At 39.1% G+C, this 27,962-nt stretch overlaps 1 protein-coding gene across 1 annotated transcript in view; it reads right to left on the reverse strand.

The window, feature by feature from the left end:
- Positions 1–22,353, reverse strand: part of slc1a7b (solute carrier family 1 member 7b) — a 108,127-nt gene extending 85,774 nt beyond the window's left edge. The window contains exon 1 of the mRNA XM_007233109.3: positions 21,985–22,353. Within this exon, the coding sequence (XP_007233171.2) occupies positions 21,985–22,125 (141 nt within the window). The 5' untranslated portion in view covers positions 22,126–22,353. The remainder of the gene's footprint in view (positions 1–21,984) is intronic.
- Between the last annotated feature and the right edge of the window lie 5,609 nt (positions 22,354–27,962).

The following is a 27,962-nucleotide window of genomic DNA, read 5'->3' on the forward strand; positions in this document are numbered from 1 at the left end:
TGCGCACACACACACACACACACACACACACAAATCCAAAACACATACACACACACACGCATACTCATGCGAGCGTAAGGATGCAGCTGTGCATTACCTCTCTGGCTTTGCCTGATTTCACCATGACCTTGGAGATAAATCCAGTCCCAAAATAATGTATTCCCTCCCCCTCCTCGTCCCCGCCGGACAAGTAAGAATATAATCCTTAAAATCATGTTGCTTTTTCAGGCGCAGTTGTGTGGGATGACCACTGCATTTAGCAGTCAAATGCAAGCAAGATAACAAAATTCACATCAAATACAGCAAAAAAAAGAATTAAAATTATTTTTTAAATGTACAGAGAAATGCCTCCATTGAGAAATCATCTGTTTCTGTGAATAGTTATCTAAGTAGAAGATGGACAGAACAAAATCTATTATTTTCATTTTGTACTTTCCTGACTCCTTTTCTGACACCTCCCCCACAAAATTCTTCTCAAAATGACAAAATGACTTCTCCAACACCAAACATTTTCAAAGACACATCTAAACTAGCCTGATGCATTTTGGAAACAAGTCGTAAAATACAATATGTACTTTTTTGGCCACAATGAGCAAACCAATGTTTGAAGAAAAGGCCAGCAGAAGTCCGTGAAAAGAAAACCTCTTCAGCTGTCAAGCATGGTGGTGGATGGATCATGGAAATACACTTCACAGGTATGAGCAGATTAATGAATGCCTGGAAGGTACGCCTTTAACTTCACTCTTTTTAAATGTTGCACCCCAATCTCTCCTTAAACCATGTGAAGGTGTGCAGTAATCTCTAATAGAGTTGATGCTCATTCCTATTTTACACGCTGTCAACAGTCTGTTTTCACACCTTGTGGTGTGGAAGTGAAGTGTGATCAGGTAAATTTCTCTTATTTTCTCTTAATTACTGTGAACAGTTTGATTGTCAAGTGGAGTTGCTTTGTGACAACGAAGGTCCGTCCTGTGACGAACTGTTCCGCTGACAAAGACGGTATGTTTGATGAAAGCCTTGATCATAAAACTAAGGAAGACTCTGACTGTGGTACACCCTGACTACGTTCACATCACAAGCCACATTGCTTCAATTACATTTTTTTGCTCAGATCAGATTGGGCTAGTTTTTATGTGTCTTTGAAAATGTTTGGTGTTGAAAATTAAACCATATCTATCACAATCTAAATAGAGACTAAACAAATATAAAAATAATCAAGAAAAAAAAAACTAAAGAAAATAATAATACAGAATAAACAAAACTAAAATAAACAAAATCAAATGAAAACGGACTAAACTGCACTGAAATAGACAAAACCAATGAAAACAGACTAAACTAAACTAAAATAGACAAAAACTAATAAAAACATGCTAAACAAAAATGAAACAGACTAAACAAAATAAAAAAAGACAAATCAAACCTAAAATACACTAATCCAAACTTAAACAGACTAGACAAAATGAAAAAATAGAAAAAAATAGAAAATAAAACAAACTAAACCAAACTTAAACAAAAAAATCAAAACTAAAATAGACTAAACCAAACAAAAACAGACAAAACAGAAAAAAGGACAAAATTTAAACTAAAACAGACTTAACCTAATGAAAACGAACTATACAAAACTAAGACAGACTAAACCAAACTAAAACAGAAAAAAAAACAAATGAGAACAGACTAAACTAAAATAGACTAAACCAAACAAAAACAGAACAAACCAAACTAGAAAACAAATTAAACTACTTTAAAATAATCAAATATCTTGACGGTTCACATTCACAAATGTAAGTGGTCTGTATCTGTGGGTAATGTGAACGAATCTGTTCCTGAAACGCCTCACGTGCGCACATTGATACGTGTATAAACGTCTCCTTCTTCACCAACAACAAAAACGTCATATTTGAGAGACGATTCGTAGCTTTATAAAGGGAAATGGATGCGTTAGCAACTCATATGTGGAGCATCTTTTGCTGACGTGGAGAGAAAACAGCTGGTCCGAAGTTCATACTAAGATAAAGGAGGAGAAAAAAAACAGGCGGTTTGCTTTTGCTGTTTTTACAGCTATAGCTGCACAGCTGCACCAAGCGATGTGTGGATACAAGGGAGAAGAATGTAGTGCATGCTAGGGGTGGGCGATATGGCCCTACAATAATATCACAATATTTCATGGTATTTTCGCGATACCGATATTTTTGCTGATATGACAAAACACTTAAGCAAACGTTTTTTTTCAAGAATACACTACTGCAACAAAATGAAAATATGAAAAATGTAATTCTATCATTGCATACGATATGATATATCGTATAAATGATACTGGACAGGAATAAGAACAGTGTGATTTATTCTTTGCTAAAAACAGTAAAAAAGGCAGTACCCTGACGTGATAATTAGGGGTGGGTGATATGGCATGATATTTCAGGGTATAATATCGTTCATGTTATTAAAAAATGTTGGCGATATTATCACGTACGATACGATATGGCACACCCCTAGCGCATGCGTAAAAGCAGAAGACGCATGAATTCTGATTTGACCGCTCACATTCACGTCACATGTCCACGGATCGGATACGTATCCGATTAAGGACCACATATGAAAGTGACTCAAATCTGATTTGAAAATTAATGGATTTGGCACGTTCATACAGCTATGAAAAAAATCAGATCTGAGCCACATTGAACAAAAAATCTGATTTGAGTCACTTCAGCCTGGTAATGTGAACGTAGCCTCTGTGTTTCGCAAATAGTAAAATATATAAAACTTGAGGCACAATGGGTATTAAACTTAAAAGCAATGATTAGTGACACACTGATTGGTTTATTTGAAGTTACGCCCAAAACACACCAATGATTAAATAAGAAATGTAGTTTGTGCCTTTCGCACATTTTGAGCTGCACAAGGTGTATTTTTTGCACCTTCACGATGACAAAGACACACAGACACGCCCTAAATCCAGCTGCACAATCTGCAATCGACTGGTGCACTATAGATCTCTAAAATAGGACAATATAACTTCTTTGTTTTTTTATATGAGTGAATGAGCTACTAAGCTCTGAGGTTCCTCTTCTGAAGTCTCCATTGCTCCACCAGCAGTAAAACTGAGCCAGATCCTCTTTTAGAGGCTGTATGTGTAATGTAAGACAATCATTAATGAATTAATGCACAGTCACTGTTCTGCCTTCCCAAAGGAATGCATTATTTTATTCATTTTCTAGAGTAACTTGGCTTTTTGGCAGTCAGATGCTGCCACCTAGTGGCTATTTTGTTAACAGGAACTGCACAAATTGTAACCCAGCCCACTTCCTATGTTGTTTTTGCAGTGAAGGCCATGGCTGAGTCCAGAAACTTTTGCTACTCCTCCTCTCCTACTCCTCCTCTCCTACCCCGGAAGAAGGTGGAGGAATGGAGGAGAGGTAGAGGAGGAGGAGGAATGGAGAGAAGGAGGTTTAATTGGGAAAATGGGACAGCTGATCCCTTTTAGATAGGATGTTGACTACCGATGAACTGAGCCAATCACAACGCTCACTTTCAGCACATGTCGGATACTGCCCAGCCAATCACAGCTTCAATATTAAATTATTTTAAAAGTGAAATATAATTTCGTTGAATGTAATAAAACAAATAACAAATATTAATGAACAATAAATATTAAATATAATAATAAACATTACATTTTGCACGCATGTTGAAGTGAGAAAATATTAGTTAATATAAATAATATATATGTGGTCAGATGTGTTAACTGCATTGTTACGGAGGGAGATGTTTATATTTTTCTTTGTTGCCTTCCTTTTTCTAAGCTACCTCACTTTTGCGCTCTCCTTCACTCTTTCTATCAGTCCTGCAGGTTACCTGTGAGAGGGAGGAGCTGATTAATTGATCCTGGTCCTGCGTCACTATAAAGCGCTGGCCGATGTGGAGTGCAGCGCGACACCCGACCCATTCAACCACCACGCCGCCCAGACCAAACCACCTGTCGTACTATTCTGATTGTTTGTGCTGTCGTGAGTCAAAACGGAGCTGTTTAGATAACTAAAATATGTTACTTAACTTTGTTATACTACTTCTGTAAATACACTTCAAATAATACTAAAAGCCAAGGTAGCACTGTAGGGGATAAGGCCTGTTTCTTTGGGAGGGGGTTTCTTTTCTCCTGTGTTTTGTTAGTTAGGGAGGGAGGGAAGATTTATGTATTTTTATTTCCTTTTTTTTTGTTAGGTAAGTGAGCTCTAAATTTCTAAGTTAGTTTTGTTTGTTTGTTATTTTAGGCATTCTTATCCCTGACGTAAATGCTACTGATTATTATAAATAAATCATTTTGGCTTGTATTTCTGTGGTTGGCATCATCTTTGGTCTGGGCTAAAAATGCGTGAGCGGGTGTCGTCCTAGCATATGTTACTGGTCTGGCTTTCCAGGCCGTAACATGCATTAAGAACATTTAAGCGCAGTTTCAGTAAATAAAGCCAGGTGGCAAAGGAAGCGCATGTTAGCTTATCTAAACTAAAAATTATATTACTGCTTTACTTGCTGTTTAATTAGATAAAGAATCTAATTAATTAATATGTTTTTGACGCGTGCTCTGTAGGCGTGGATGCAGTGATGTAATTTGAAAATCCTTAAAAGTCTTCCGGAGTAGGATGCTCTCCTGTATCCTCTGTTGGAAACCTCTTCCAGGAGGATTTTCAGTGGCTTCTTTCGTCTTCTACGGCAGTGGTTCCCAACCTATGGGTCGCGACCCAACCTATGGGTCGCCAAAGATCCACGATGGGTCGCGAAGCCCTCTTGATTTTAAGGGGTTTCATTTTAATACTATATATAGTCTAGGGTAAGCAAAATTCGCTGCGCTGCGCTCTCTCTGTCTCTCTCTCTCTCTCTCTGGCGCGCGCGGGCGCTCTCTCCGGCAGCACGGAGCTGAATTCAGCGCGAGGCTGAATATAATAATATAATAATATAAGAATATAAAACTCAGTTTAGTTAAATAAATGAAAATGAGTGAGGGCCTGTAAAGTTAATCAATTATTGTCCAATATTTGGACAGGTTGAGGTTTTGGTGAGCTGTTTTACTGATTTGAAACTGAAACTGAAACTGATATTATTCTTTTTTTTTTGTTTGTTTGTTTTTATTTTATATAAATTATTTTTTATTCATTTTAAATAGTTGTATTATTTTATTGATCTAATTATTTTTTTCTTCATAAGATAAAAATTCCTTATGTTTTATGTATCAATTTTTCCTTTTTTACGTGTTTATTTTATTAATCTATAGTAAATGTCAGTTTTTATTTGTCATTTCTAACCGCCCCCCCCCTTACATCTTTTACATTGGGGGGGGGGGGGGGGGGGTGGGGGGTAAAAATATGGGTCCCTGAAGAAAAAGCACTGTTCTACGGTATTCGGGCAGGCGGCAAGATGGAAAAAAGATACACTTTTGGGGTTTCTGGACGCAGCCCATGTTTTCACAGTCTCAGTCTCAGTCTGCAGTGTTTCTTTCTGGGAATCCATCTTAATCCCTTGAGTTGTGGACATTATTTGTCTTTTTACCTTTCTTTACCAACACACACTGCATGTAGCTGAAGCTGAACTGAAAATAAGAAAAGTAAGCCTTATGGAGTAATTTGAAGGGTTAGCTAGCTGTTCAGAACACAGTGCGAGGGCAGCATAGTCATTAACAATAAGATTAATGTATGAATTGCGTGTATGAAGTGTACGCATAGAAGAAGTTTGCCTTTTAAGGAATGATTACACACTGATGATAAGGGAGAGAGAAAGACTCGCCTAGTATGAAAATACATGGTGCCATGAGCCAATGAGAAAGGTGTAAAATCATTTTCAAGCACCAGAAATTCACTTTTAAGTCCTTAAAGTGTCAGTGATCAATAAAATTAGTTGTGGGTGTGGCCACACCAGATCATACGTTGTCTGCAGACATTTAAATACAAATGAATTGCATTGTAAGAAACTCTATTCTATTTGGGTTGAAATAAAAAAAAAACATATCTGATCTTTATCAAAACCAGTATAGCCACTTTAATCCCTAAATTTCCTTCGGGATAAATAAAGTATCTATCTATCATCTATCTATCTATCTATCTATCTATCTATCTATCTATCTATCTATCTATCTATCTATCTATCTATCTATCTATCTATCTATCTATCTTAAACATATTTTCCAGCGCTGGGACTCAAATGTGAATAACTAGCAAAGAAGATTTCACCAAGCTCATTAACTGTAGCTCCTGCTAGCACTGAAAAACCATTATACTGCCTTTCAGGGCCACTGACATGTCCTTGTTACTGTTTGGCAGTAATGAGCAAAAGTATCACGTTAAATGAATAGAATATCTCACCAGCTGTTAAGCATGGGGGTGGATGGATCACGCTGTGGGCTTGCTTTCCAACCAGTGACATGGGTAAAAAAGTTGGTTTTACATAAATAAAATAATATGTACATCAGTTGCACTTCAAAAAGTTATGTTTAATAGAAATTATATAGTTTTTATGCTATACACTAATCCGTTACTTAATTGTAATTTGATCAAACAAATTGGCTTATCGGAAGCTAAACTGAACTAGATTCATGCAATTAATGTCACTGTCTTTATGCAATTAGCGTTTTCACAAGTAATAATAATAGCCAGATTGTCTGAGCAGTATACAACAGTGTAAAAGAGGACATGACTGTAAAAATAAGACTCATTTTTAAATTGCAAGTATACACATAGGATAAGATAGTACTGGGGGAATGATTACGCACTGATGGTGAAACAGAGAGGGAGACAGGCCCAGTATGAAAACAAATGGTGCCATGAGCCAATAGGGAAGGTGTTAAACAATTTTCTGGAGCACAAATTTAAGCCCCAGAAAACCACTTTTAAGCCTCAAAATGTAAGTGACCAATGGGATTATTGGCGGGTGTGGCCATGACATGTCAAACCTGGGGCTTTGTTTTAGTGATCTATAGTGCACTGGTTCGCACGTTCCCTAGATTAATTTAAGGGCGTGTTCTCTGTGACTTCGGTATCATGAGGGCGCAAAAATAGGCCTGCAAAGCTCTGAACACGCAAAAGGCGGGTACTAATTCTCTTAATGATTCATGGGTGTGTTTTGGGGAGTAACATGAAATAAAACAATCAGTGAGCCAGTAGTCATTCCCTTTAAGAGCCAGACGTGCTGTGACTTTGGCGCATTTGTATCTTAACAGCTCAGCCCTTCTTGGGGCCTCTCAGCAAAGGAATGTGACCTGCGTGTTCACGTTGTGAAGATACACCAGCAGCTCATTTAAGGGAACAGCAATGTTATTTTATTCTTTATTCTCTTTCAAATCATGGAATCAGCAAACCAAAACTTCAACCTCTCTATATATTTGACTATATTTGATTAACTTTACAGGTCCTTACTCATCTTCAGTTTATTTAACTGAACTGAGTTTTAAATCTTTTGCCTATTTGTAGCCTTATTTATTTATTTATTTATTTATTTTTTTTACTCCACCGTGTGTCTCCAGCAGCCAGCAGCATTTTAGAGCGCTGGACGAGACTTTATTTAATGAATTAATATATTTTATATTTTGATAAATGTGACCTGGTAATTGGAAACTAATGCTAATATATAGCTTTATAGATCTGTGTATATCACATTTTTTTGAAGTTTTGAATAATTGACGGACAGCACGAGATGCGAGAGCGTTTATTTTTCAAATGAAAAAAAATATATATGCAAATTTCAGTTAAATAAAAATATGAAATTAAATAAATTTATGTTTAGTCAAAGTGGCTCTCTTTTCAGTTTTATTTAAAAAAAACTGCAGGATGTGAGAGACAGAAAGAGTGAGAATGAGCATCTGTCAAATTCTCAAACAGCAGAATGCGTTTATCTGCAACCTTAAGCTACAGTTATTAAGTCTGTGTACTGAACATAAATATAAATGTCAAAAAATATACAACTAATAATAACGTATGGTTACTGTGCACATTTTTAAGTCTATTTTATTTTGTAGTTGATTGCTGAAGGCTCTGGGCGAGGTATTTTTTGCTGTGGTAAAGAAGTAATGGTATGTGGTACCATATATTGCTTGGGGTGTGCAGTGCGCACGGTGATCCAGAAATGATTGTGCGGCTGACTGTTGACTGTTGTCAGAGTTTTAGTCAGTCAGTAGCGCACCTGTGTTTCCTGCCGCCAAGATAGAAACATGCCAGATATTTACCTGAACACACCTCACTTCCAGACCACCAAGCCTATTGCCGTTAATATATTCCTAAACTCCAGCGCTATTTTGACAACCCATGCGTGAGGCCTGAAAATAGACTGTTGATGGGGTGTAAGATAGCAACAAACTCACTATAGCCCCTCATACTTGAGTTTCAGTGATGGGACTCAAGTAGCAAAGAAGATTCCACCCAGCACATTAACTGTAGCTCCTGCTAGCACTGAAAAACCATTAGGCGTCCACACTCAGCCATTAATACTCCCTCTCAGGACCTCTGACAGGTCCTTGTTGCTGTTTTGAATAGACTCGTCTTCTTTTAAATGTCAGCGCTGTAATCTACTAGAACTGCGCTGAAGAAGGCTCTTATAGACACTCACACACCAGACAGAGCAAACAGGAAAGAGACACTTCAAGTGCTTTACTTTTACCAAGATGTCTTCAGCCGTTTAGAAGAAACTTTCTCTGTGCTGCTCAGCTAATGAAGCATGTTGGTTAAACTGGTTTATTAAAGTAAACTGTTTTGCGTACACACAGTGAAATTAACAGTGTTAAAAACACAGTGCTAACATTTTTTGACTAGCAACACTCCTTAGAGTGAGACAACCATCCTTAGAGTTTGTTTGATGATCTGAAAGATCTTCACACCACTGTATACACCCACCGGCCACTTTATTAGGTACTGTCCAACTGCTAATGTTGCAAATTTCGAATCAGCCAATCACATGGCAGCAACTCAATGCATTTAGGCATATAGACATGGCCAAGACGATTGGCTGCAGTTCAAACCCAGTGTCAGAATGGGGAAGAAAGGTGATTTAAGTGACTTTGAACGTGGCATGGCTGTTGGTGCCAGACGGTCTGGTCTGAGTATTTCAGAAACTGCTGATCTACTGGGATTTTCACGCACAGCCATCTCTAGGGTTTACTCTCTAGGGATAATGATCCGAAAAAGAGAAAATATCCAGTGAGCGGATATCAGTTCTGTGGGCGCAAATGTCTTGTTGATGCCAGAGGTCAGAGGTTAGAGGAGAATGGCCAGACTTGTTCCAGCTGATAGAATGGCAACAGTAACTCAACTAACCACTCGTTACAACCACTTGAGGTATGCAGAATCCGCAGCATCTCAGAACATCAGCACAATACGTCCAACCTTGAGGCGGATGATGAGCTACAGCAGCAGAAGACCACACCGGGTGCCACTCCTGTCAACTAAGAACAGGAAACTGAGGCTACAATTCGCACAGGCTCACTAAAATCAGACAATAGAAGATTGGAAAAACGTTACCTGGTCTGATGAGTCTCTGATGAGAATTTCTGCTGCGACATTCAGAGATGGTAGGGTCAGAATTTGGTGTCAACAACATAAAAGCCTGGATCCATCCTATCCTGCCTTGTATCAACGGTTCAGGCTGGTGGTGGTGCTGTAATGGAGTGGGGGATATTTTCCTGGCACACTTTGGGCTCATTAGTACCAATCGAGCATCGGGTCAATGCCACAGCATACCTGCGTATTGTTGCTGACCATGTCCTCCATCCCTTCCTGACCACAGTGTACCATTATCTGATGGCTACTTCCAGCAGGATAATGCGCCATGTCACAAAGCGTGAATAATCATCTCAGACTGGTTGGTTTCTTGAACACAACAATGAGTTCACTGTACTGGAATATCCTCCACAGTCACCAGATCTCAATCCAATAGAGCAGCTTTGGGACGTGGTGGAACAGGAGATTCTCATCATGGATGTGCAGCCGACAAATCTGCAGCAACTGCGTGATGCTCTCATGTCAATATGAACCAGAATCTCTGAGGAATGTTTCCAGTACCTTGTTGAATTTGTGCCACAAAGGATTAAGGCAGTTCTGAAGGCAAAAGGGGGTCCAACCTTAGGCGTACCTAATAAAGTGGCCAGTGAGTGTATGTTGTGGTATGTTACGTATCTCTGCACCTCATAACTTCATTGCACTGTGCACCTGTACTTGACAAGCCAGTTAATTAACTGGAATTAATATGATAAGTTGATAACTATAAGTATTTGCTTGCTAAAACCATAATAGAACATAAAAGTGGTACCGCTTTAAAATAAGACTACCTTTATAAAGTGTTTATAAATGGTTTACAATTAGTTTATTAATGGTTACTAATTAAGTTGTTAATGCCTTAAAAGTCATTAATAATCAGTTATAACACATACGTATAAAGGGCAACAATAGAGATGGCTGTGGGTTCACTATTTGGCAAACAACAGGTCATTGTTGCCCTTTTTACGTATGTGTTATAACTGATTATTAATGATTTTTAAGGAATGTACAACCTAATTAGTAACAATTAATAAACTAATTGTAATTAACCTCTTATATATATACCCGTTAAAAAGGTAGTCTTATTTTAAAGTGGTACCAATAATGTAATACAAGTTCTCTAGATAATGCCTGGTTATTGTTTAAACCCCTAAAATGCCTTGTCCTGCATACAGGCTACAGGTGTAGGTGATGCAAAACCCTTGTTAATCATGTAGTAAACACTGAGCAAATAAGTATAAGTAGCTTGTAATAAGAGCATTCCAAGAGCAATATACAATTTTTTTATAAAATTAAGCTAAAAAATAACTAAAATATATCCTGTACACACAAGAAGAACTTCCAGTTAAGCGTAATTAGTACATTTGCCACAAGAATGCAGTAATTTAATAGGAACCTTTCTCAAGAACACTCAGTCCTATACTAAAAGTTAGTGGGCAATTTATTGAATCTCAAATATTCTGCTAGCTCTGCACTGTGATCGTTCTTTCACTATGTCAAGGACCTCTACACTGAGCCAAAGAACAGCACCCTTATATAATAAATCTCAAAGCTTTTTTGCTTGGGGCAAAATTAATCAACTGTTCATTCCAATGGTGATTGCACTGCGTTGAAAAGAGCTCAACATCATTCAAACAAATACGGCCAGCACGCTGCGTCCAGCCAATCGGGTAAAATTAGACTGCCACTTCACACACATACACGTACCACACACACACACACACACACACACAAAGAGAGAGAGAACAGGCATCTTTCCACCATGAAAGGGAAGCTGAAAAAAAACGGCAGAATATGGATTAATAGATCTATAGATTACGGTGAGTTTGAATAAAATGTTAAATCTTAAAATAGCCTTATTTTAATAAATAAAAAAAACGTCACAGACATGCCCACATGGTGAGCCGAGAGATCCGGCATGGCAGAACTCATGCAATCAGGAAAAAACTGGAAAAAAAAGTCTTTACTAATATTAATGATTAGTAAAAGCCTTGAGATCTACACTCTTGATATCTACACCTCCAGATGCAGCAAAAAGGCCACCACTTGCATCAGGAAGGATCCCACCCACCCAGCACACACACTTTTTGTCCCGCTCTCCTCAGGCTGGAGGCTGCGGAGCATCAAGTGCAAAACAACAAGACTGAGGAACAGCTTCATTCCAGAAGTTGTAAGACTCTTAAACTCCACCTAACAACACACACTGCACTGACACTATACAAGGACAAATTACTGTTTACATACACTGTCACTTTAAACCGCACTGAGACACTTGTACTCTTGTACTGCTTTTAATTCTCAATATCAAAAATTCTGATTGTAAAAACTAATCTGGATAAACGGCGATTTTTCTCTAATAAAGGTAACGGTATCTAACCATGTAAACTTTGATGAGCTTGTTTCTAATATCCGGTTAAAAAGACACAAATCAAAACACACAGATCAATCAATCAGACCCACTGTGTGATTAATAAAATTCAGCATCTGAATTAGATTAATTTATTAGAATTAGCTAGCCTAGATAGGTAGTTAAGATTTGAGAAAAAATATATATATATATACTTACTGTAAGTTATAATGAACGAAAACTCATTTAGCTAACGAGTTAACCAGAAGCTGGATGTTTTGGATATTCAGAATTTAGTACAACACTAGGTAATGTTGGTTGGTTTAAAGCAGTTTCTTAACCCTGGTCACTGCCTTAAATGTGTGTTTTCCACATGATCCAACTGATTAGGAGTTTACCTGTTCAAAAACCCCATAGCCCCCTATGGACCATAAATTAATCATTATGTATATCTAGCAGTGTATTAGACACATCATACCACCACTTACTTTATTATGTGCCTTTAAAGCAGAGAAAGCAGGGACATGCACAGGAATCTTGAAGGGCAGTTGCTCTAACCTGAAGAAAGGGCAAACGCCCTTTCTCTCTCTCTCTCCTGTATTCGTTTCTTTTCCTTTTTCAAATTTTCTGCAGTGTCACAAAGTGCATGTGAATAATTCAAACAGTGCTTTATGTCCGTCATTCATCTTGCTTGATAAAATGAAATGTTATCAGCTGCATGTAACTTAGTTTGGTTAGCCTCCCACAAAACAACCTGAGCCATGTAAAACGTTGACTGCAAGCTAGCTGGCTGTCTGGATTTTTTTGCTACCTAAACGTGGCACAGTAGGTGGTCAGATTATTTAGGATCACTAAACATCCTAAACTTGACGACATCGGATTTTAGAGAAGTTGATTGTGATCATGTCAGTTTTTTTTTTCTTTTGTGAAGCGTGCTGCGTGTCCCCCGCTACGCCCGCGCCCCTCCCTCTCGAGGTGTCTGAATCTGAATGATTGACTCTGAAAACTTTGTTTTACGAAACTTCAATCAAAATTACGAATTATAAATAAAATCTTGTTGAAATATGAAATTATATTGCCTATATTATTTTTTCCCCTCCCTCGGAAGGGCAATATCAGCCAAGGATGGCAAAAGGGCAGTTGCCCAAGCAATATGAATCACTGCTAATTTCTATGTTTGCGTCAAACTTATGGTCTAGCCTATGCATACCCTACACATGAAACACACCTCCCCAGAAACTTAACTACTTTCTTACGGACAGCGGTATAAGCCCGTAAACAATGTGTTGACTCAACACAGAATTATAAATTGTCCTTAACTCAGCTCCGAGTGGTCCAGCGGACTAAGGCGCTGCCACTATGAACGGGAGATCACTGGTTCGAATCCCGTTCATGTAGCTTGCCATCAGCTGCCGGAGCCCTGAGAGAGCACAATTGGCTTTGCTCTCTCTGGGTGGGTAGACTCTCTCTTTCTCCACATCACTCTAAAAGGTGACTTCGATCAGCACAAGGCATCTGTGAGCTGATGTATCAGAACAGAGATGCTGCACTTTCCTCTGAGCGCACTTTGATGCTACTCGGCAATGCTGCATCAACAGCAGTTTGAAAAGAGGCTGTGGTAGTGATAGAGGGAGTCCAAATGAGTGGGTTAGGTAGCTGGCCTTGTAAATTGGGAAGCAAATGTGATCAAAATGAATAAATATATAAAATATTGTTTTAATATGTGTATTATCTCAACATATTGTTAGACGACAGTGAAGGCAGTGAAGGTGAAGGTCTGGACCGTATCTGTGAGCATAGAATCTTTGTGCTTCATCAGATTAAAGACAATAAGGATCTCATCGATTACATGCTGGCTATAACTCAGACCATCAGCACTGGGTTATATCCAAGACGAGGATCACTGGCCTCTGCTAGTGGTTAAACCCAATTCCAGGGTTCCAGAGACATAGTTGGTTGCAATTGAGAGTATGCATGGTGGTTGGCACTCACCACCCATTACCATGAAAGATCTATTTGAGTAGATATTCCTTTCCATTTTCCTTGCAGTTTTTTCATCCTGGAAGAGCTGAAAGACTTCACCAAGACTGATAAACAATCATCCGCGCTGAACATCTGTGTGAGCTCACCAGCTATTCATTTCACACTGCTCAATCATGAAATCCAGCTGTGACTGTGCACCAGAAGAGCTGCTGCTGTGTTACTTTTACGGCAGATTTATTGGGAAACACATCCTCCAAAAAGTTAATAATTTGTCTCCTCAGTCAACTTTTAATGAAAAAATTGGCAAAACTGAAACAAGCCTTAATGTTCTTTTAGCTCAACAGTGATTTTCATCTTGGCACTCTGCCATGCAGGTAATTTTTGCCTGGTCTCTTTCTTATGGTAGAGTCATAAATTTTGACATTAACTGAGGCAAGTGAGGCCTGCAGTTCTTTGGATGTTGTTGTGGGGTCTTTTGTGACCTCTTGGATGAGTCATTGCTGTGCCCTTTGGGTAATTTTGGTCGGCCAGCCACTCCTGGGAAGGTTCGCCACTGGTTACATTTTCACCATTTGTGGACAATTGCTCTCACTGAGGTTTACTGTTTTCCCAAAACTTTAGAAATCTCTTTATAATGTTTTCCAGACTAATAGATCACAATTACTGTCTTTCACATTTGTTCCTGAATTTCTCTGAATATTGGCATGAGTATCAGCTTTTGAGTATCTTTTGGTGGACTTCACTTTGTCAGGCAGGTCCTATTTAAGTGATTTCTTGATTGAGAACAGGTGTGGCAGTAATCAGGTCTGGGTGTGGCTAGAGTAACTGAATTGAACTCAGGTGTGATAAACTACAGTTAAGTTATGTTTAAACTGGTGGGCATTTTTTTCACACAGGGCCATGAAGGTTTGGATCCCTCCCCCTTATAATAAAAAGCCTAATTTACTTGTGTTTACTTGTTTTTTCTTTGACTAATATTTAAATTTGTTTAATGATCTAAAACATTTAATAGTGCCAGTCTTGCAAAAAAAAAGAAAAAAATAAATCACGAAGGGGGAATACTTTTCATATTTTTACACACCACTGTATTTCTCCCTGTCTTTAAGTATGTGTGAATACTCAATACTTCTGACTGGTGCTCAAATATTATGGTATTTTGTTGCACAAGACTGAGGACAAGTTATCTTCAACAAAGGTCAAGGAAGCAAATCATTTAAATGGATCTCTAAATCTAGAAAACATTATATACACTGAACCATCTCCAGTTTATAGACATTAAAAGCCTCATTCAGAAGATTTTACTTCCAGTTACTCAAAGGAAATATCTTTCCCTCGCTCAATGAAAAACTGAATCAACACACCCTAATCTAAACAAACCCACTAAATCAACCATGTTAGACGATAAAATAGACAAAATTACTGCCTTAGGAGTCTATGACCTTGGGATTAGTGAATACTTCTCCATCTAATTATTTAGAAATACTTAATTTACTCTTCTTCTATTATTGTAATTGGTTTAACTGTATAGTGTGTTTATTTACTTGATTTTATTTAAGTTCCCGTAATTTTAATTTCTATCAATAATCAGCTACATTGTAATTAAGGATCACCCACACGTTTTCTGAGTAAAAACAATGTTAGATTGTTAGATTGATTATACTTTTCTAAAACATTCCCAGGCTGTGCTTTAAAAACACTGGCAAGCATGCTAATACCATAACAATGAGCTAAACTGAGGAAAACAGACTTTGTGATAAACTTTTTGGAATTTGCTTCAAGAACCAACTCATGACAGAAGCTTTGCCTCATGTCACTGTCCACCAAAAGTGGTGTTCAAAGCAGTGCAGGGGGACACAGAAAGTGTGCAGAAAGTGTGCAGGTATCCAGGCTAGGCTAACAGGTAATCATCCAAACAGCCAAGCATTCATTTTAGCCATCCCTACACCCCAACTCCAACATCTGCTACTACTTGGTGTATTCACAGACTAGTTGAAAGATCCTACTTTCCGCTTGTGAAGTCAGAATTACTGTCATTTTATATTTGAGGGCTTCAATCATCACAAAACATGGTGGATACAATGTTCATTCTTACCTGTTTCTTGGGGAAAGCATGCTAGCCTCCTAGCTAGCCAAGGAGAAGCCAATTGATTGAGTTTTACATTGACTGCATTACATATGGTCGCACTCTCTACAGTGTTAAAATACATGTGTGACTAGAGTTCACATATTTTTTAAATCATATATTAACTCTATGTAATACTATTTTAATACTAATTAATGTTAACACATTTTTAGTCCACATGTACAGCAACCCTCAAAAGGGTAAAAATTGAATTTATTTTGTAAAAAACTTCTATTTTATTTTCTGATATTTCCCCAAAAATATACACAAGAAATGTTAGCTGCACTGCATAAATTACCTATTTGTCCTGAGCAAGCTTTGTTTATAACAAGAGAGAACTTAAAATATTGCCGATCAACAGTGATTCTCTCATAGTTTACCAGTTCTCCAGTGAACACATATAGCTTAAATAGTGTCTGCCATGTATTGCCATGATGAAGCTGCTTCTGTCTGACATTAAAAGTAATGTTATACATGATAAAAAAAAAAGCTTGCAGGCACTTCAAAACTGATTTATATGATAAAGGGGTAAGGGGTAAGGGGTAATGTGGCAACAGTAGGGGCTACATCAGTTACAAAAAACCTAGCCTACAAGAATAATGTCTGAATGAATTTCCTCTAATCTAATATAATTTAACATGGTTTAAGAATATAAAATAATTTCTAAACAAACAAACTATTTTATATTGAGCTTATAGCCCAAGTGCAAAAACACAAAAATCAGTAATACAGCTATGCACTGCACAATCATTAAACCAAAATAGACCAAGAACAGTAACATAATTTACAATGACTTTCCTCTACTCTAATATAATTAACAATGTTTAAGAATATAAAATACTTTCTGCACAAATGTTTTTTTGTTTTTGTTTTTTGTTTTTAAGCAAATAGCCTAAGTGCGAAAACACAAAAAACGCAATTCACTGGGCCAGCTTGTGCAGCTGCGCTCCTGGCCTGCGTACGCACAGAGAAGCTGTGGTGTGGGGCAGCAGAAATACCGGGGTGAAAACTAAAAAAAGTCTGTGGTGAAAACACAAAAAAATCTGTGGTGAAAAAACAAAAAAATCCGTGGTGAAAACACAAAACAATCAGGGGTATAATACGTCTCATCGGTCAGAGCACGCAGCACAACATAAGGAGACATAATGCACTCCATATATTCAGGACTGAAGTGAAATAAATGATACTGTACAGATATAATCTGATATTTAATGAGAAATAAGAACAGTGTGAATTAAAAAAAAACAAACTATGTTCTTGACCCTTGAGCCCGACCCGGCCGAGGAAAGTGGTGGGAAATCTTTTTTTTTCAGGGCCGGGGGTCCGTGGAAAATTTTGCAGTGGATTAAGGGGTCGTGAGTTGCATTTTTTCGTACTTTAATTCGTTTTTAAAGCAAATATTTGAATATTCACTACCAATCAGTGCCGAATATCCGAAGCTCAAAAAACGCTATTCGGGCCAGCCCTACACTGTATATGAGTTTAGATCCATTGGTTCCAACATATTCCCTAAAATAAATTGTAGATATAAGAACCTAAATTCAGACATCTTGCTAATCCTCTGAAGAATGTATAGAAATTGCAACAATTAAGATGTCCAACCATTTAAGCCATAACAACTGACCTCAAACCTTTGTAGAGCATTTGAACATGAGTTGCCTCATATCTGCAATAATGAGGCAACTCATTCATGAATCATATGGCTGTGTTTTTCCTTCGATTTCTGTTTTAGCTTCTACGAACTGGTCACGTCTCTCTCAGAAAACTGAATTTTTTTCCAGTAACCATGGGGATGTGCGTTCTTTGTAATCATTTTAACGTCAGACCTGACCTGCAAGATTTTCACATGTGATTTGACCTTGAAAAAAAAAAAATCTTTGTTAAAGGCTTTGGGCGGCTTCCATCTGCAATAATCACATTTAGAGTACACCAGGAGAGGTGGATGAGGCTTATTTTAAAAATTGCATTAATGTGACGAGGGTCTAGAGATTCATGCCAATTATCTTGCGGCCCATTGGTGATGAGATGAAAGCTTCTGCACAGCCTCATTCTGTAAGCACCGTACCAAAAATAACCCTGGCATCATTTGTGTTCTGATAGAGCTATGAAGATGGAAATCAGAAAATTTAAAATCCATATGCTGGTGCATCATTTCATTGTATGGACAAAAGGTATTGGGAGTTTGGGAAGGCTTTTTAGAAAATGTTTTAGCATGGCTGTGATAATTTGATTGCATTTAGTAACAAAAGTAATGTTTATACACTTCTATTCTACTACTCCATGTTTAGTTTTTGGCAGGTCTTCTCTGCAGGCACAAGACAAGATGTTGGTGTGCATTTGCACATCTGGGTCAGCCATAGGTGCAACATAGTGTAGCTGAATGCATTCACAAACAACTGGACACATAGGGCCCTACTGTACACTCTGCACAAAGCACGTCACAAAACATCTTACACACTGCCAACAGTCTATTTTCATGCCTTGTGCACACGTCATTAAAATAGCGTTTAAGTTAATGAGGAATATATAAATGCTGCTGGGCGTGGTGGTCTGGAAGTGAGGTGTGTTCAGGTAAATACCTGGCATGTTTCTATCTTGGCAGCGGGAAACACAGGTGCGCTACTGACTGATTAAAACCAGGACAACAGTCAACAATCAGCCGTGTAATTATCTCTGGATCACCATGAGCACTGCACACCCCAAGCAAAATACCACATACCATCACTTCTTTACCACAGTAAAAAAAAAAACACCTTACCCAGAGCCTTCAGCAATCAACTACAAAAAAAAAGACTTAAATAGACAAAAAAATAGACTTTTCTGACATTTATAAGGATTTTTATTTATGTTCAGTACATGGACTTATATAGGCATATATAGGCATTCTGCTGTTTGAGAATTTGACAGATGCTCACTCTCACTCATTCTGTCTCACACCCTGGAGTTTTGGAAATCTAAAATGCAGCACACACGGCATAAAAAAATTGTTTTAATTAATAATGTCGGATCAAGTGTATTTCAAACAGCAAAGCAATGGTATAAAACACACTATAACCCTCATCTTTACTGAAATGTTATATTATTTAACCAAGACAAAATCAGGTACAAATATACAAATATAATATCAAATATATCAGAGCTACAAATATAACATAAAACTCAGTTCAGTTAAACAAACTTAAGATGAGTGAGGACCTTTAAAGTTTATCAAATATTTTCAAATATAGAGAATAGGTTGAGATTTTGCTGTGCTGTTTCCACGATTTTGAAACTGAAACTAATATTAATTAGTCAGCATTGCAAACCCAGCTTTTACATAAACAATAAACAGAATAAAGAATACCTTTATTCACACTCATGGTTTATTTCATGTTATGCCCAAAACACACAAATTAATAATTAAGAGAATAAGTACACGCCTTTTGTGCACCCTCACCCCTTACTAAAGACACAGGACACGCCCCTAAATCTGTCTGCGCAAATCGCAACTAACCGGTGTGCTATAGTCGCTAAAATAGTGCCCATAATGCATTTCATGCCTTTTTTTTATATAAACATTATTCTATTGATATTACAACAGCTTCAGCATTATCACTAAAATTTCCAATATATCTTAACAAACTAAATCTCACATATGTTGCTGCTACTCCTGATTTCCACCATCTCTTAAATATCTTTCAAAAAATGGACTCCAAATTTAAGAGCCTGTTTCAATCTCGCTGAAACGATGGACAGCATCTCCCATGGGCTTTAACCTGCCCCGAGGCTAAGCAGCTCTCTTGCTTAATGTACAATTACTAAGAGCATTTGTATGATTGAACCGTAATCCCTGAGCGCCACTGCAAATGGCATGTGCTGCTTTTTATTTTTAGGCAAATTCCATGAGAATAAGGTTGGAGTCAGCACGAGACCAACAGTTGTACACAAGATACAAACAGCTAGTTCAGTGTTGCTGGTTTCCGTGTGCCAGACGCTTCATATCTCTCAGTCTTTCATTTCAGATCTTGTCAATTCAAAAGGCCTAGCTTGAGCACAGTTAAGCTAATGCTCTTAAGAGCTAATATGCCAACTGAGATGTTCTTCAGATAAGCTTAGATGGCTGGTTTTGGGCATATTGTAGATATATTTTAGCTATATGTTCCAGGCAGTAATCAGATTTAGCATATAACGTACCACACACATTTATGATGCTTTAGCTATTGTAGAAGGAAATACTGCGGGAAATTGAGCAAGTGTGGCTGAGCTCAAGATGACGGCTAGATTCTGTATTTTGGAATGAGAATGGTGCATAGGGATTGGGTTCTGGTACTGGGTTGGTCAGTCGGGCTAGGCCGAGGGTGGTGGATAGAGTACACCAACTATGGTGGCAATGGCTGGTAGGGTTTTGGTGTTGTGAGTTGTGATTGTTATCTTGGGATTAGTGAATTAGGTCAGGTTGGAAATGGTACATATGGCTTCGCTTGTTTAAGTTGATTAGAGTTGGAATTTTTAAGAGTGGCAATTAAGGTAAATGGGGCTAGGTTAGGGATGTGATTAGAGATGGATTTAAGAAGAATGCATTTGAGAATCCATTCTCAAATCTGGAGAATACATTTAAGGTCAAGGTTTGAAGATATGGTTAATTTTATTGATGGTGAACAGGACTGTGTGGATGTTTACTATGTTGCTAAAGTTTGGGATGATGTTGAGAATGAACTGTAGGGTTTATTTAAAGATAAACAGCTGGATTATCTAGTAGCTTGTCATTAAGATTTGATTGAAGATGGTCAGTAGGGATGTTTTGGGGACGCTCAAAAGAATTGTGTTAGAAATGCACACAATCCAAAAAGTATTGGAGATGATCAACTGGATTGTCTTGGAGATTGACAATAGGACTATATTGGAAAGGGTCTGTATGGATGTTTTGGGGATGATCAGATTGATTGATTTTGTTGATGGTCACCTGAAAATGCATTGGGAATGGTAAGTAGGATTAGTGGCATATATGGGTACATTCAGTAGAGTTCTATTGGAGATGATGGTCAGTAAGGTTAGAGGTATTTAAGGACTGTTCACTGGAGTTTAATTGCAGATGCTCAGTGGATTGTCTTGGAGATTGACAGCAGGATTATATTGGAGATGGTCAGGAGAATGTTGTGTGGCTGTTTTGGGGATGGTCAAAAGGAATGTAGGGTCAGAAGGGTTAGAGGTATTTAAGGGATGGTCAATGGGGGAGGTTTTCTTCAGATGGACTGTTTCAGAGATACAAAGCAGCATTAAAGGAGATGGAGATAACCAGTAGGGATGTTTTGGTAATGATTAGAAATATTTTATTGGAGATGGTCAGTTGAACTGCATTGGGAATGGTCAGTAGGGTTAGAGGTATTAAGAGAATGGTCAGTGGATATGGTTATTGGGGATTTATTGGAGATGATCAGATGATAGTGCCTTTTTGACAGTATGATTCTATTGGATATGGTCAACAGGGTTGTATCGGAGGTGATGAGTAGAGAGGTGTATAGAAGATGGGAAATAGGGTTGGTTAGAAGATGGTAAATAGAGGCATGTTGGAGATGATTTCTAGGATTGTTTTGGAGATGGTCAACAGGATTGGGTTGGAGGTGATCAGAATGCAGTAGGATTGCAGAATCAGTAGAACTGTGTAGAAAATTGGCAACATGGTTTGTTTGGAGGTGTTGAATAGAGGTATGTTTGAGACAGCTACTAGAGTTAGATTAGTGATGGTCAACAGGACTGTATTGGATATGATCAGTAGAACTGTATTTGGAGATGGTCAATAGGATTACAGTATATTGGAGATGGTCAGTAGAACTGTATAGAAGATGGGAAATATGGTTCGATTGGAGATGGTGAATAGAAGTATCTTGAAGATTTTAGTAGGGTTGTATTGGAGATGGTCAATAGAATTAAACTGGAAATGATGGGTTGGTTTGGGTTGGAGTGCTGGAATATAAGTAGGGCTGTGTAGGGATGGATGTGTATGTGTGTTGGGGCTACAAACACTTCACACCAGCACTACTAACCTGTTCGGAGAGCTGCTTGGTGCGCAGGAAGAACCCCAGCAGGCACCCGATGACAACGGCCATCACTGAGAGGATCAGCAGACCGTTCTGTTTGCACACCCCCTTCACCCGCACCCATACCGCATCCAACGCCACTGCCATAGCTGCACCTCGACCTGCACCAGCCACTCTAGCAAATCTCCATCCAGCAGGGCCCAGGCCCAGAGACGTTCTCCCACCCACACAAAGGGTGATGGATGGTCGCAAGTGTTGTCAGGCTGAAAGAGTAGAGTTCACCAATCCAACAGTATCTCCCAAACCTTTTCACGTTTCACTGAATTTTGAGATGATCTCTTGACATTTTTTTCTGTCTCACCCACACTCTCTCACCCACAGTGCTAGACTAAAGATCATCATTCTTTCCAGACGTCCTCTATAAGCCCCACCCACAGAGGGTGGACCTATTCCACCCACTCCTCCGCCCTGGCCAGTAGACAGGCAGTGATGGCGGGTTCAGTGCTTGCGATTGGCCATCTCAATCCTATTAGAATTGGCCAGTGCAAATCTGAGCCTGGAGCCCAGATTACACAGCCAGCCACGCTGGAGGATGGGATTGAGGGCGAGATAGCATTCAACACGGAAACGTGAGAGAGCAGGAACATCACACGCCTGCCTCTCACTGTACAGGTGGGTCGTGGGTGAATCGTTGTAAAATGAGATAATAAAACAAGCAAAAAAAAGATACACAAGAAGAACCATAGATACACCTGAAGTCAATGTAAGAGATCCTTTTCTGATGGTAATGAGGACTGTATGGATGTTTTGAGAATGAACAGTAGGGCTGATTTAAATATAAAAACTTGGATTATCTTGGATATTGTCAGTAGGATTTGATTGAAGATGCTCAGTAGAAATGTTTTGGGGGTGGTCAGAGGAATTTTATTACAAATGGTCAATTGACTTGGTACTGAATAGAGCTGTGTTAGAAATACCCAGTACACAGTAAAATTAGCAGTGCTGGATCAACATCTAAAGAATAAACTTTAACACTACTGCAGAGCATATATGCTCCCACTCTACAAAGTGTAAAAATGACACTGACAGCAGTGTTAAATGTTCAGTGTTAATATGACTCATGCTAGTGTTGTTCATTAGTGTTATAGCAACACCTAAAGTGTTAATTTTACGCTACTTCAGAGCATATCATTGCTGAAAAACACTTATCTCCAAAACAGCAACTTTACAGAGAGAGAAATAACTTTGTACACTTTCAATGAAAGTCAGTGTAAAAAGAGTTCCTATTAGTCAGTTCATTAACAAAATTTTGGCACAGTGTAAGAGACAGTTTGTCTGTTCAAATTATGTAGTAAACTAAAAATCAACAAAAATGGAGATAAGTGTTTTTTTTTTATAGGACAGCGACGATATGTGGTCCCACTCTACAAAGTGTAAAAATGACACTGATAGCAGTGTTAAATGTTCAGTGTTAATATGACACTTTGCAGTGTATATTTTACTCATGCTAGTGTTGTTCATTAGTGTTACAGCAACACCTTAAGAGTTCATTTTACACCGTTTGGAGCATATATGGTCACACACTACAAAAAGTAAATATCACAGTATTAAAGCGTTAAACTTAGTATTAATGGCGCCGAGTGGTCCAGCGGTCTAAAGCGCTGCCACTATGAGCAGGAGGTCGCCGGTTCGAACCCCCGCTCATGCAGCTTTGCCATCAAGCTGCCGGCGTTAGAGGGAGCAAAATTGGCCCTGCTCCCTCTGGGTGGGTAGATGGCGCTCTTTCCCCACATCACTCCTATGGTGATGTCTGCAGCACAGGGCGTCTGTGAGCTGATGTACCAGAGCCGAGCCGCTGTGCTTTCCTCCAAGCGCGCTGGCTGCTCGGTAATGCTGCATCGGCAGCAGCTCAAAAAGAAGCGGTGGCTGACTTCACATGTATCGGAGGAGGCATGTGTTAGTTTTCACCCTCCTGGTGTGTTGAGGTATCACTAGTGATAGGGGAGTCCTAATGAGTGGGTTGGGTAATTGGCCATGTAAATTGGGGAGAAAATGGGAAAAATTACAAAAATAAAAAAGTATTGGAGGTGATCAGTTGGATTGACCGTGGGATTAGAGTGAGGAGAGGGTCAGCAGGTATGTGGGGGATGATCAGAAGGATTGTATTAGAGATGGTCAGTCAAACTTTCTCTTAATAAACCTGTATAATATGGGATTTGGACCCAACCGAAAAGAAACCTTACATCCATCAGCAGGACGTCACATGTTCCACATTGTATGTGGTTCCTGAGACTGTATAGCTCACTTTTATCTGTAAGTTAGTCTTTCATCAGTTACAGATCATACTGTTGTCATGGAATTTCATCCTGAAGCTTGATAATTGATTAGCACATGGGTGGCTGAATGCCTCAGAAATGCAGCACTCAGTGGAATGCAGTGGATAAATAAGTAAACATCAATAAACCTGCAGTGGTCCCTTCTACGGTAAAGAGCCCTGTAGACTGTGGCCAGCTGCAAAACATGGCTAATGGAGGTCACACAGCATGAGGTCATCCATTAGAGACCAGAATGGACCACGAGTGGAGGAACATTTTGGAAGAAATGATTAAACTAGCGCAGGTAGATTAGCACAATCGTACAAATGACAAGCGGAGAGATTGACCCAGGGTTGGTGGACAGATGGATAATAAGACGGATGGGAAAAAAATTTGAGAAAACATTTTCCTCGTGTTCTTTAATTGGAATGTCTCCATACCTCCAGTTAAGAACCCTCTGAGAAAAGCACTTCACCTGAAGAAGCTATAAGAAGAACATCATTTCTGACATCTTTCATAGAGCCTCTCAAATGAAGACTGCTTTGAAACAGAACTAAAAAAACTGCTAAACATGTTTGGAATTGCTAGCTGCTATTAGGAAAGCAATCTGAAATAACACTGAAATAATTCATTCTGGAATGGAATAACAATTTATGGGTTTAAAGGTGATCAAAAGCACTAGAAGAAGTGATATTATTGGCAATTAGTGGCAATAGTGGCAGCAGCAGTGGTAATAGTGACAGCCATGGCATTAGCAGCAACAGAGGCAGAAGTAGTGATAATAATGGCTGTATTGGCAATGATGGCAATAGTGGCAGCAGTGACAGTAGCAGCAGAGGTGGTACTAGTGGCAGTCGTGGTAATAGTGGCAGTAGCAGAAGCAATAGGAATAGTGGCAACAGAGGTAAAAATGCCAGCAGTGGCTGTAACAGCATTGATGGCAATAGTGGCAGCAGTGGCAGCAGCAATAGTTATAGTGGCAACAATAGAAACAGTATCAGCAATGACTGCACCATTAATGGTAATAGTGGCAGTAGCAGCAGTAATGGTACTAGTGACAGTAATAGTAGTAGAGGCAGTGGCAGTAATAGTGGCAGTAGCAGCAGTAATGGTAATAGTGACAGTAGTGGTAACAGTGGCTGTAGCAGCATTATTGGTAATAGTGGCAGTAGCAGCAGTAATGGTACTAGTGACAGTAGTGATAGTGACAGTTATCGTAGTAGAGTCAGTGGCAGTAATAGTGACAGTAGCAGCAGTAACGGTACTAATGACAGTAATGGTAGTAGAGACAGTGGTGGTAATAGTGGCAGTAGCAGCAGTAATGGCACTAGTGACAGTAGTGGTAACAGTGGCTATAGCAGCATTAATGGCAATAGTGGCAGTAGCAGCAGTAATGGTACTAGTGACAGTAAGAGTATTAGAGGCAGTGGCAGTAATAGGGGCAGTAGCAGCATTAATGGTACTAGTGGCAGTAGTGGTAACAGTGGCTGTAGCAGCATTAATGGTAATAGTGACAGTAAATGCAGTGATGGTACTAGTGACAGTAATACTATTAGAGGCAGTGGCAGTAGCAGGAGTAATGGTACTAGTGATTGTAGTGGTAACAGTGGCTGTAGCAGCATTAATGGCAATAGTGGCAGTAGCAGCAGTAATTGTACTAGTGATAGTAGTGGTAACAGTGGCTGTAGCAGCAGTAATGGTACTAGTGATAGTAGTGGTATTTGGGACAGTGGTGGTAATAGTGGCAGTAGCAGCAGCAGTGCTAATAATGTTAATAATGTGGCTGTAGCAGCATTAATAATAATAGTGGCAGTAGCATCAGTACTGGTGCTAGTGACAGTAATGGTAGTAGAGACAGTGGCAGTAATAGTGGCAGTAGCAGCAGTAATGGCACTAATGACAGTAATGGTAGTAGAGACAGTGGCGGTAATAGTGGCAGTAGCAGCAGTAGTGGTAAAATGACATGTGTAGGATAATTAATAATGAATGAATAATTATTAAACACACAGAGGGTATAATCTCTTCTCAAGTCTCCAAAACTCAAAGCATTTTGCAATTCAAAACAGCACTTTTTAAATACGATTGCATAAGACACTACTGACATAAAGTCACATTTTTCCATATCAAACACTGACAGTCAAAATGACACACGGACATGAACATTAGCTAATTGGTCAATATATGTGCCACCAGACCAAACACCTCAATGTTTCATTGTTAGTATTTGAATTAGGAATTAAGCACTATAAAAAGATCACAGACTAGCAACTTTTTACACCAGTGGTAGATGCACCAGAGAGAGGAAGAGGGGGAGATTGAGAGAGGGAGGAAGGGTGAGAATGAGAGGTAAGGAAAAGTGAGATGAGAGGAAGGAATGGAAGTTGGTAGAGGAAGTGTGAGAGGAAGGAAAAGTGAGAAAGAGGGTGAGAAATTAAAGATGGAGGAAGAGTGAGAGTTAGGGGTAGAGCAGCTGCTAGAGGAGGTCATGGCCAAAGAAGACAACAACTTTTGAATGAAATCAGAGCAACCTTACATGACTGTGTCATCAACAATGAGCTGACAGTGCTAGAGACCGGACAGTGTGCAGCCCAACTTCAGCCCTTTTCCTGTCGCCTCTATGATCCTGACTTTGAGATTGTACATGTATTAGCCGTGCATATGTTGCACTGACTTGTTTGGTGAAAAACATTACAGCAGCGTGTGTGTCTCTGCAAATATTTTGGACATGTGAACAATCTAAAGAAACTTCTATAATTTAATAATAAAGCTATATGTAGTATTTTGATAAAACCAGCCTGTTTTACAAAATTGTGTTTTAGCTATTGGAAAAATCGGCAATAGCATCAGTTGTGGCAGCAGCAGGAGTAGTGGTACTTAGTAGTGGCAGTAGTGCTAATAGAGGCAGCAGCAGTATTCATTAACAGTGGCAGTAGTGACAATAGGCTCACTAGTTCTAATAGTGGCTGTGGCAGTCGCAGGATTAGTGATAGTAGAAGCAGCTGTGTTAATAGTGGCAGTAACAGGGGCAATGGTAATAATGCCAGTAGTGTAATGTGAACAGTGGTAGCAGCAGTAGCAGTGCTAATGGGGACAGTAGTGTCGACAGTGTTCATAGCATCATTATCAGCAGACACAAGAAGAAGCAATACTGTAGTGTGAACAGAGGCAGTGGCGGCATTACTGGCAGAAACAGACATAGTGGTAGTAGTGGCAGTAGTGGAAGTAATAGAGGCAGTCATGGCAGTGGCAGCAGTAGTGATACTGGCAGCAGTGGAAGAAGCAGCAGCAGTGGTAATAGAGGCAGTCATGGCAGTGGCAGCAGTAGTGATACTGGCAGCAGTGGAAGAAGCAGCAGCAGTGGAAATAGAGGCAGTCATGGCAGTGGCAGCAGTAGTGATACTGGCAGCAGTGGAAGAAGCAGCAGCAGTGGTAATAGAGGCAGTCATGGCAGTGGCAGCAGTAGTGATGCTGGCAAACACTGTTGTTTTAGTGGCAGGAACAGCAGCAGCCGGAGAGACAGTAACAGTAGTGATGCTTCATATGCAGAGTTAAGCCCCGAGGCTCAGCTGCACCGTCTGCCCCTTTTATTCTCATAAACGTGGACCAACGCATACACTAATCTGCTGCTGACCCCAAAACTTCTACAAATTCAGGTCGCTTTGTTCTCTA

Source organism: Astyanax mexicanus, chromosome 13 (genome assembly GCF_023375975.1).
Source record: "Astyanax mexicanus isolate ESR-SI-001 chromosome 13, AstMex3_surface, whole genome shotgun sequence".
NCBI lineage: Eukaryota > Metazoa > Chordata > Actinopteri > Characiformes > Acestrorhamphidae > Astyanax > Astyanax mexicanus.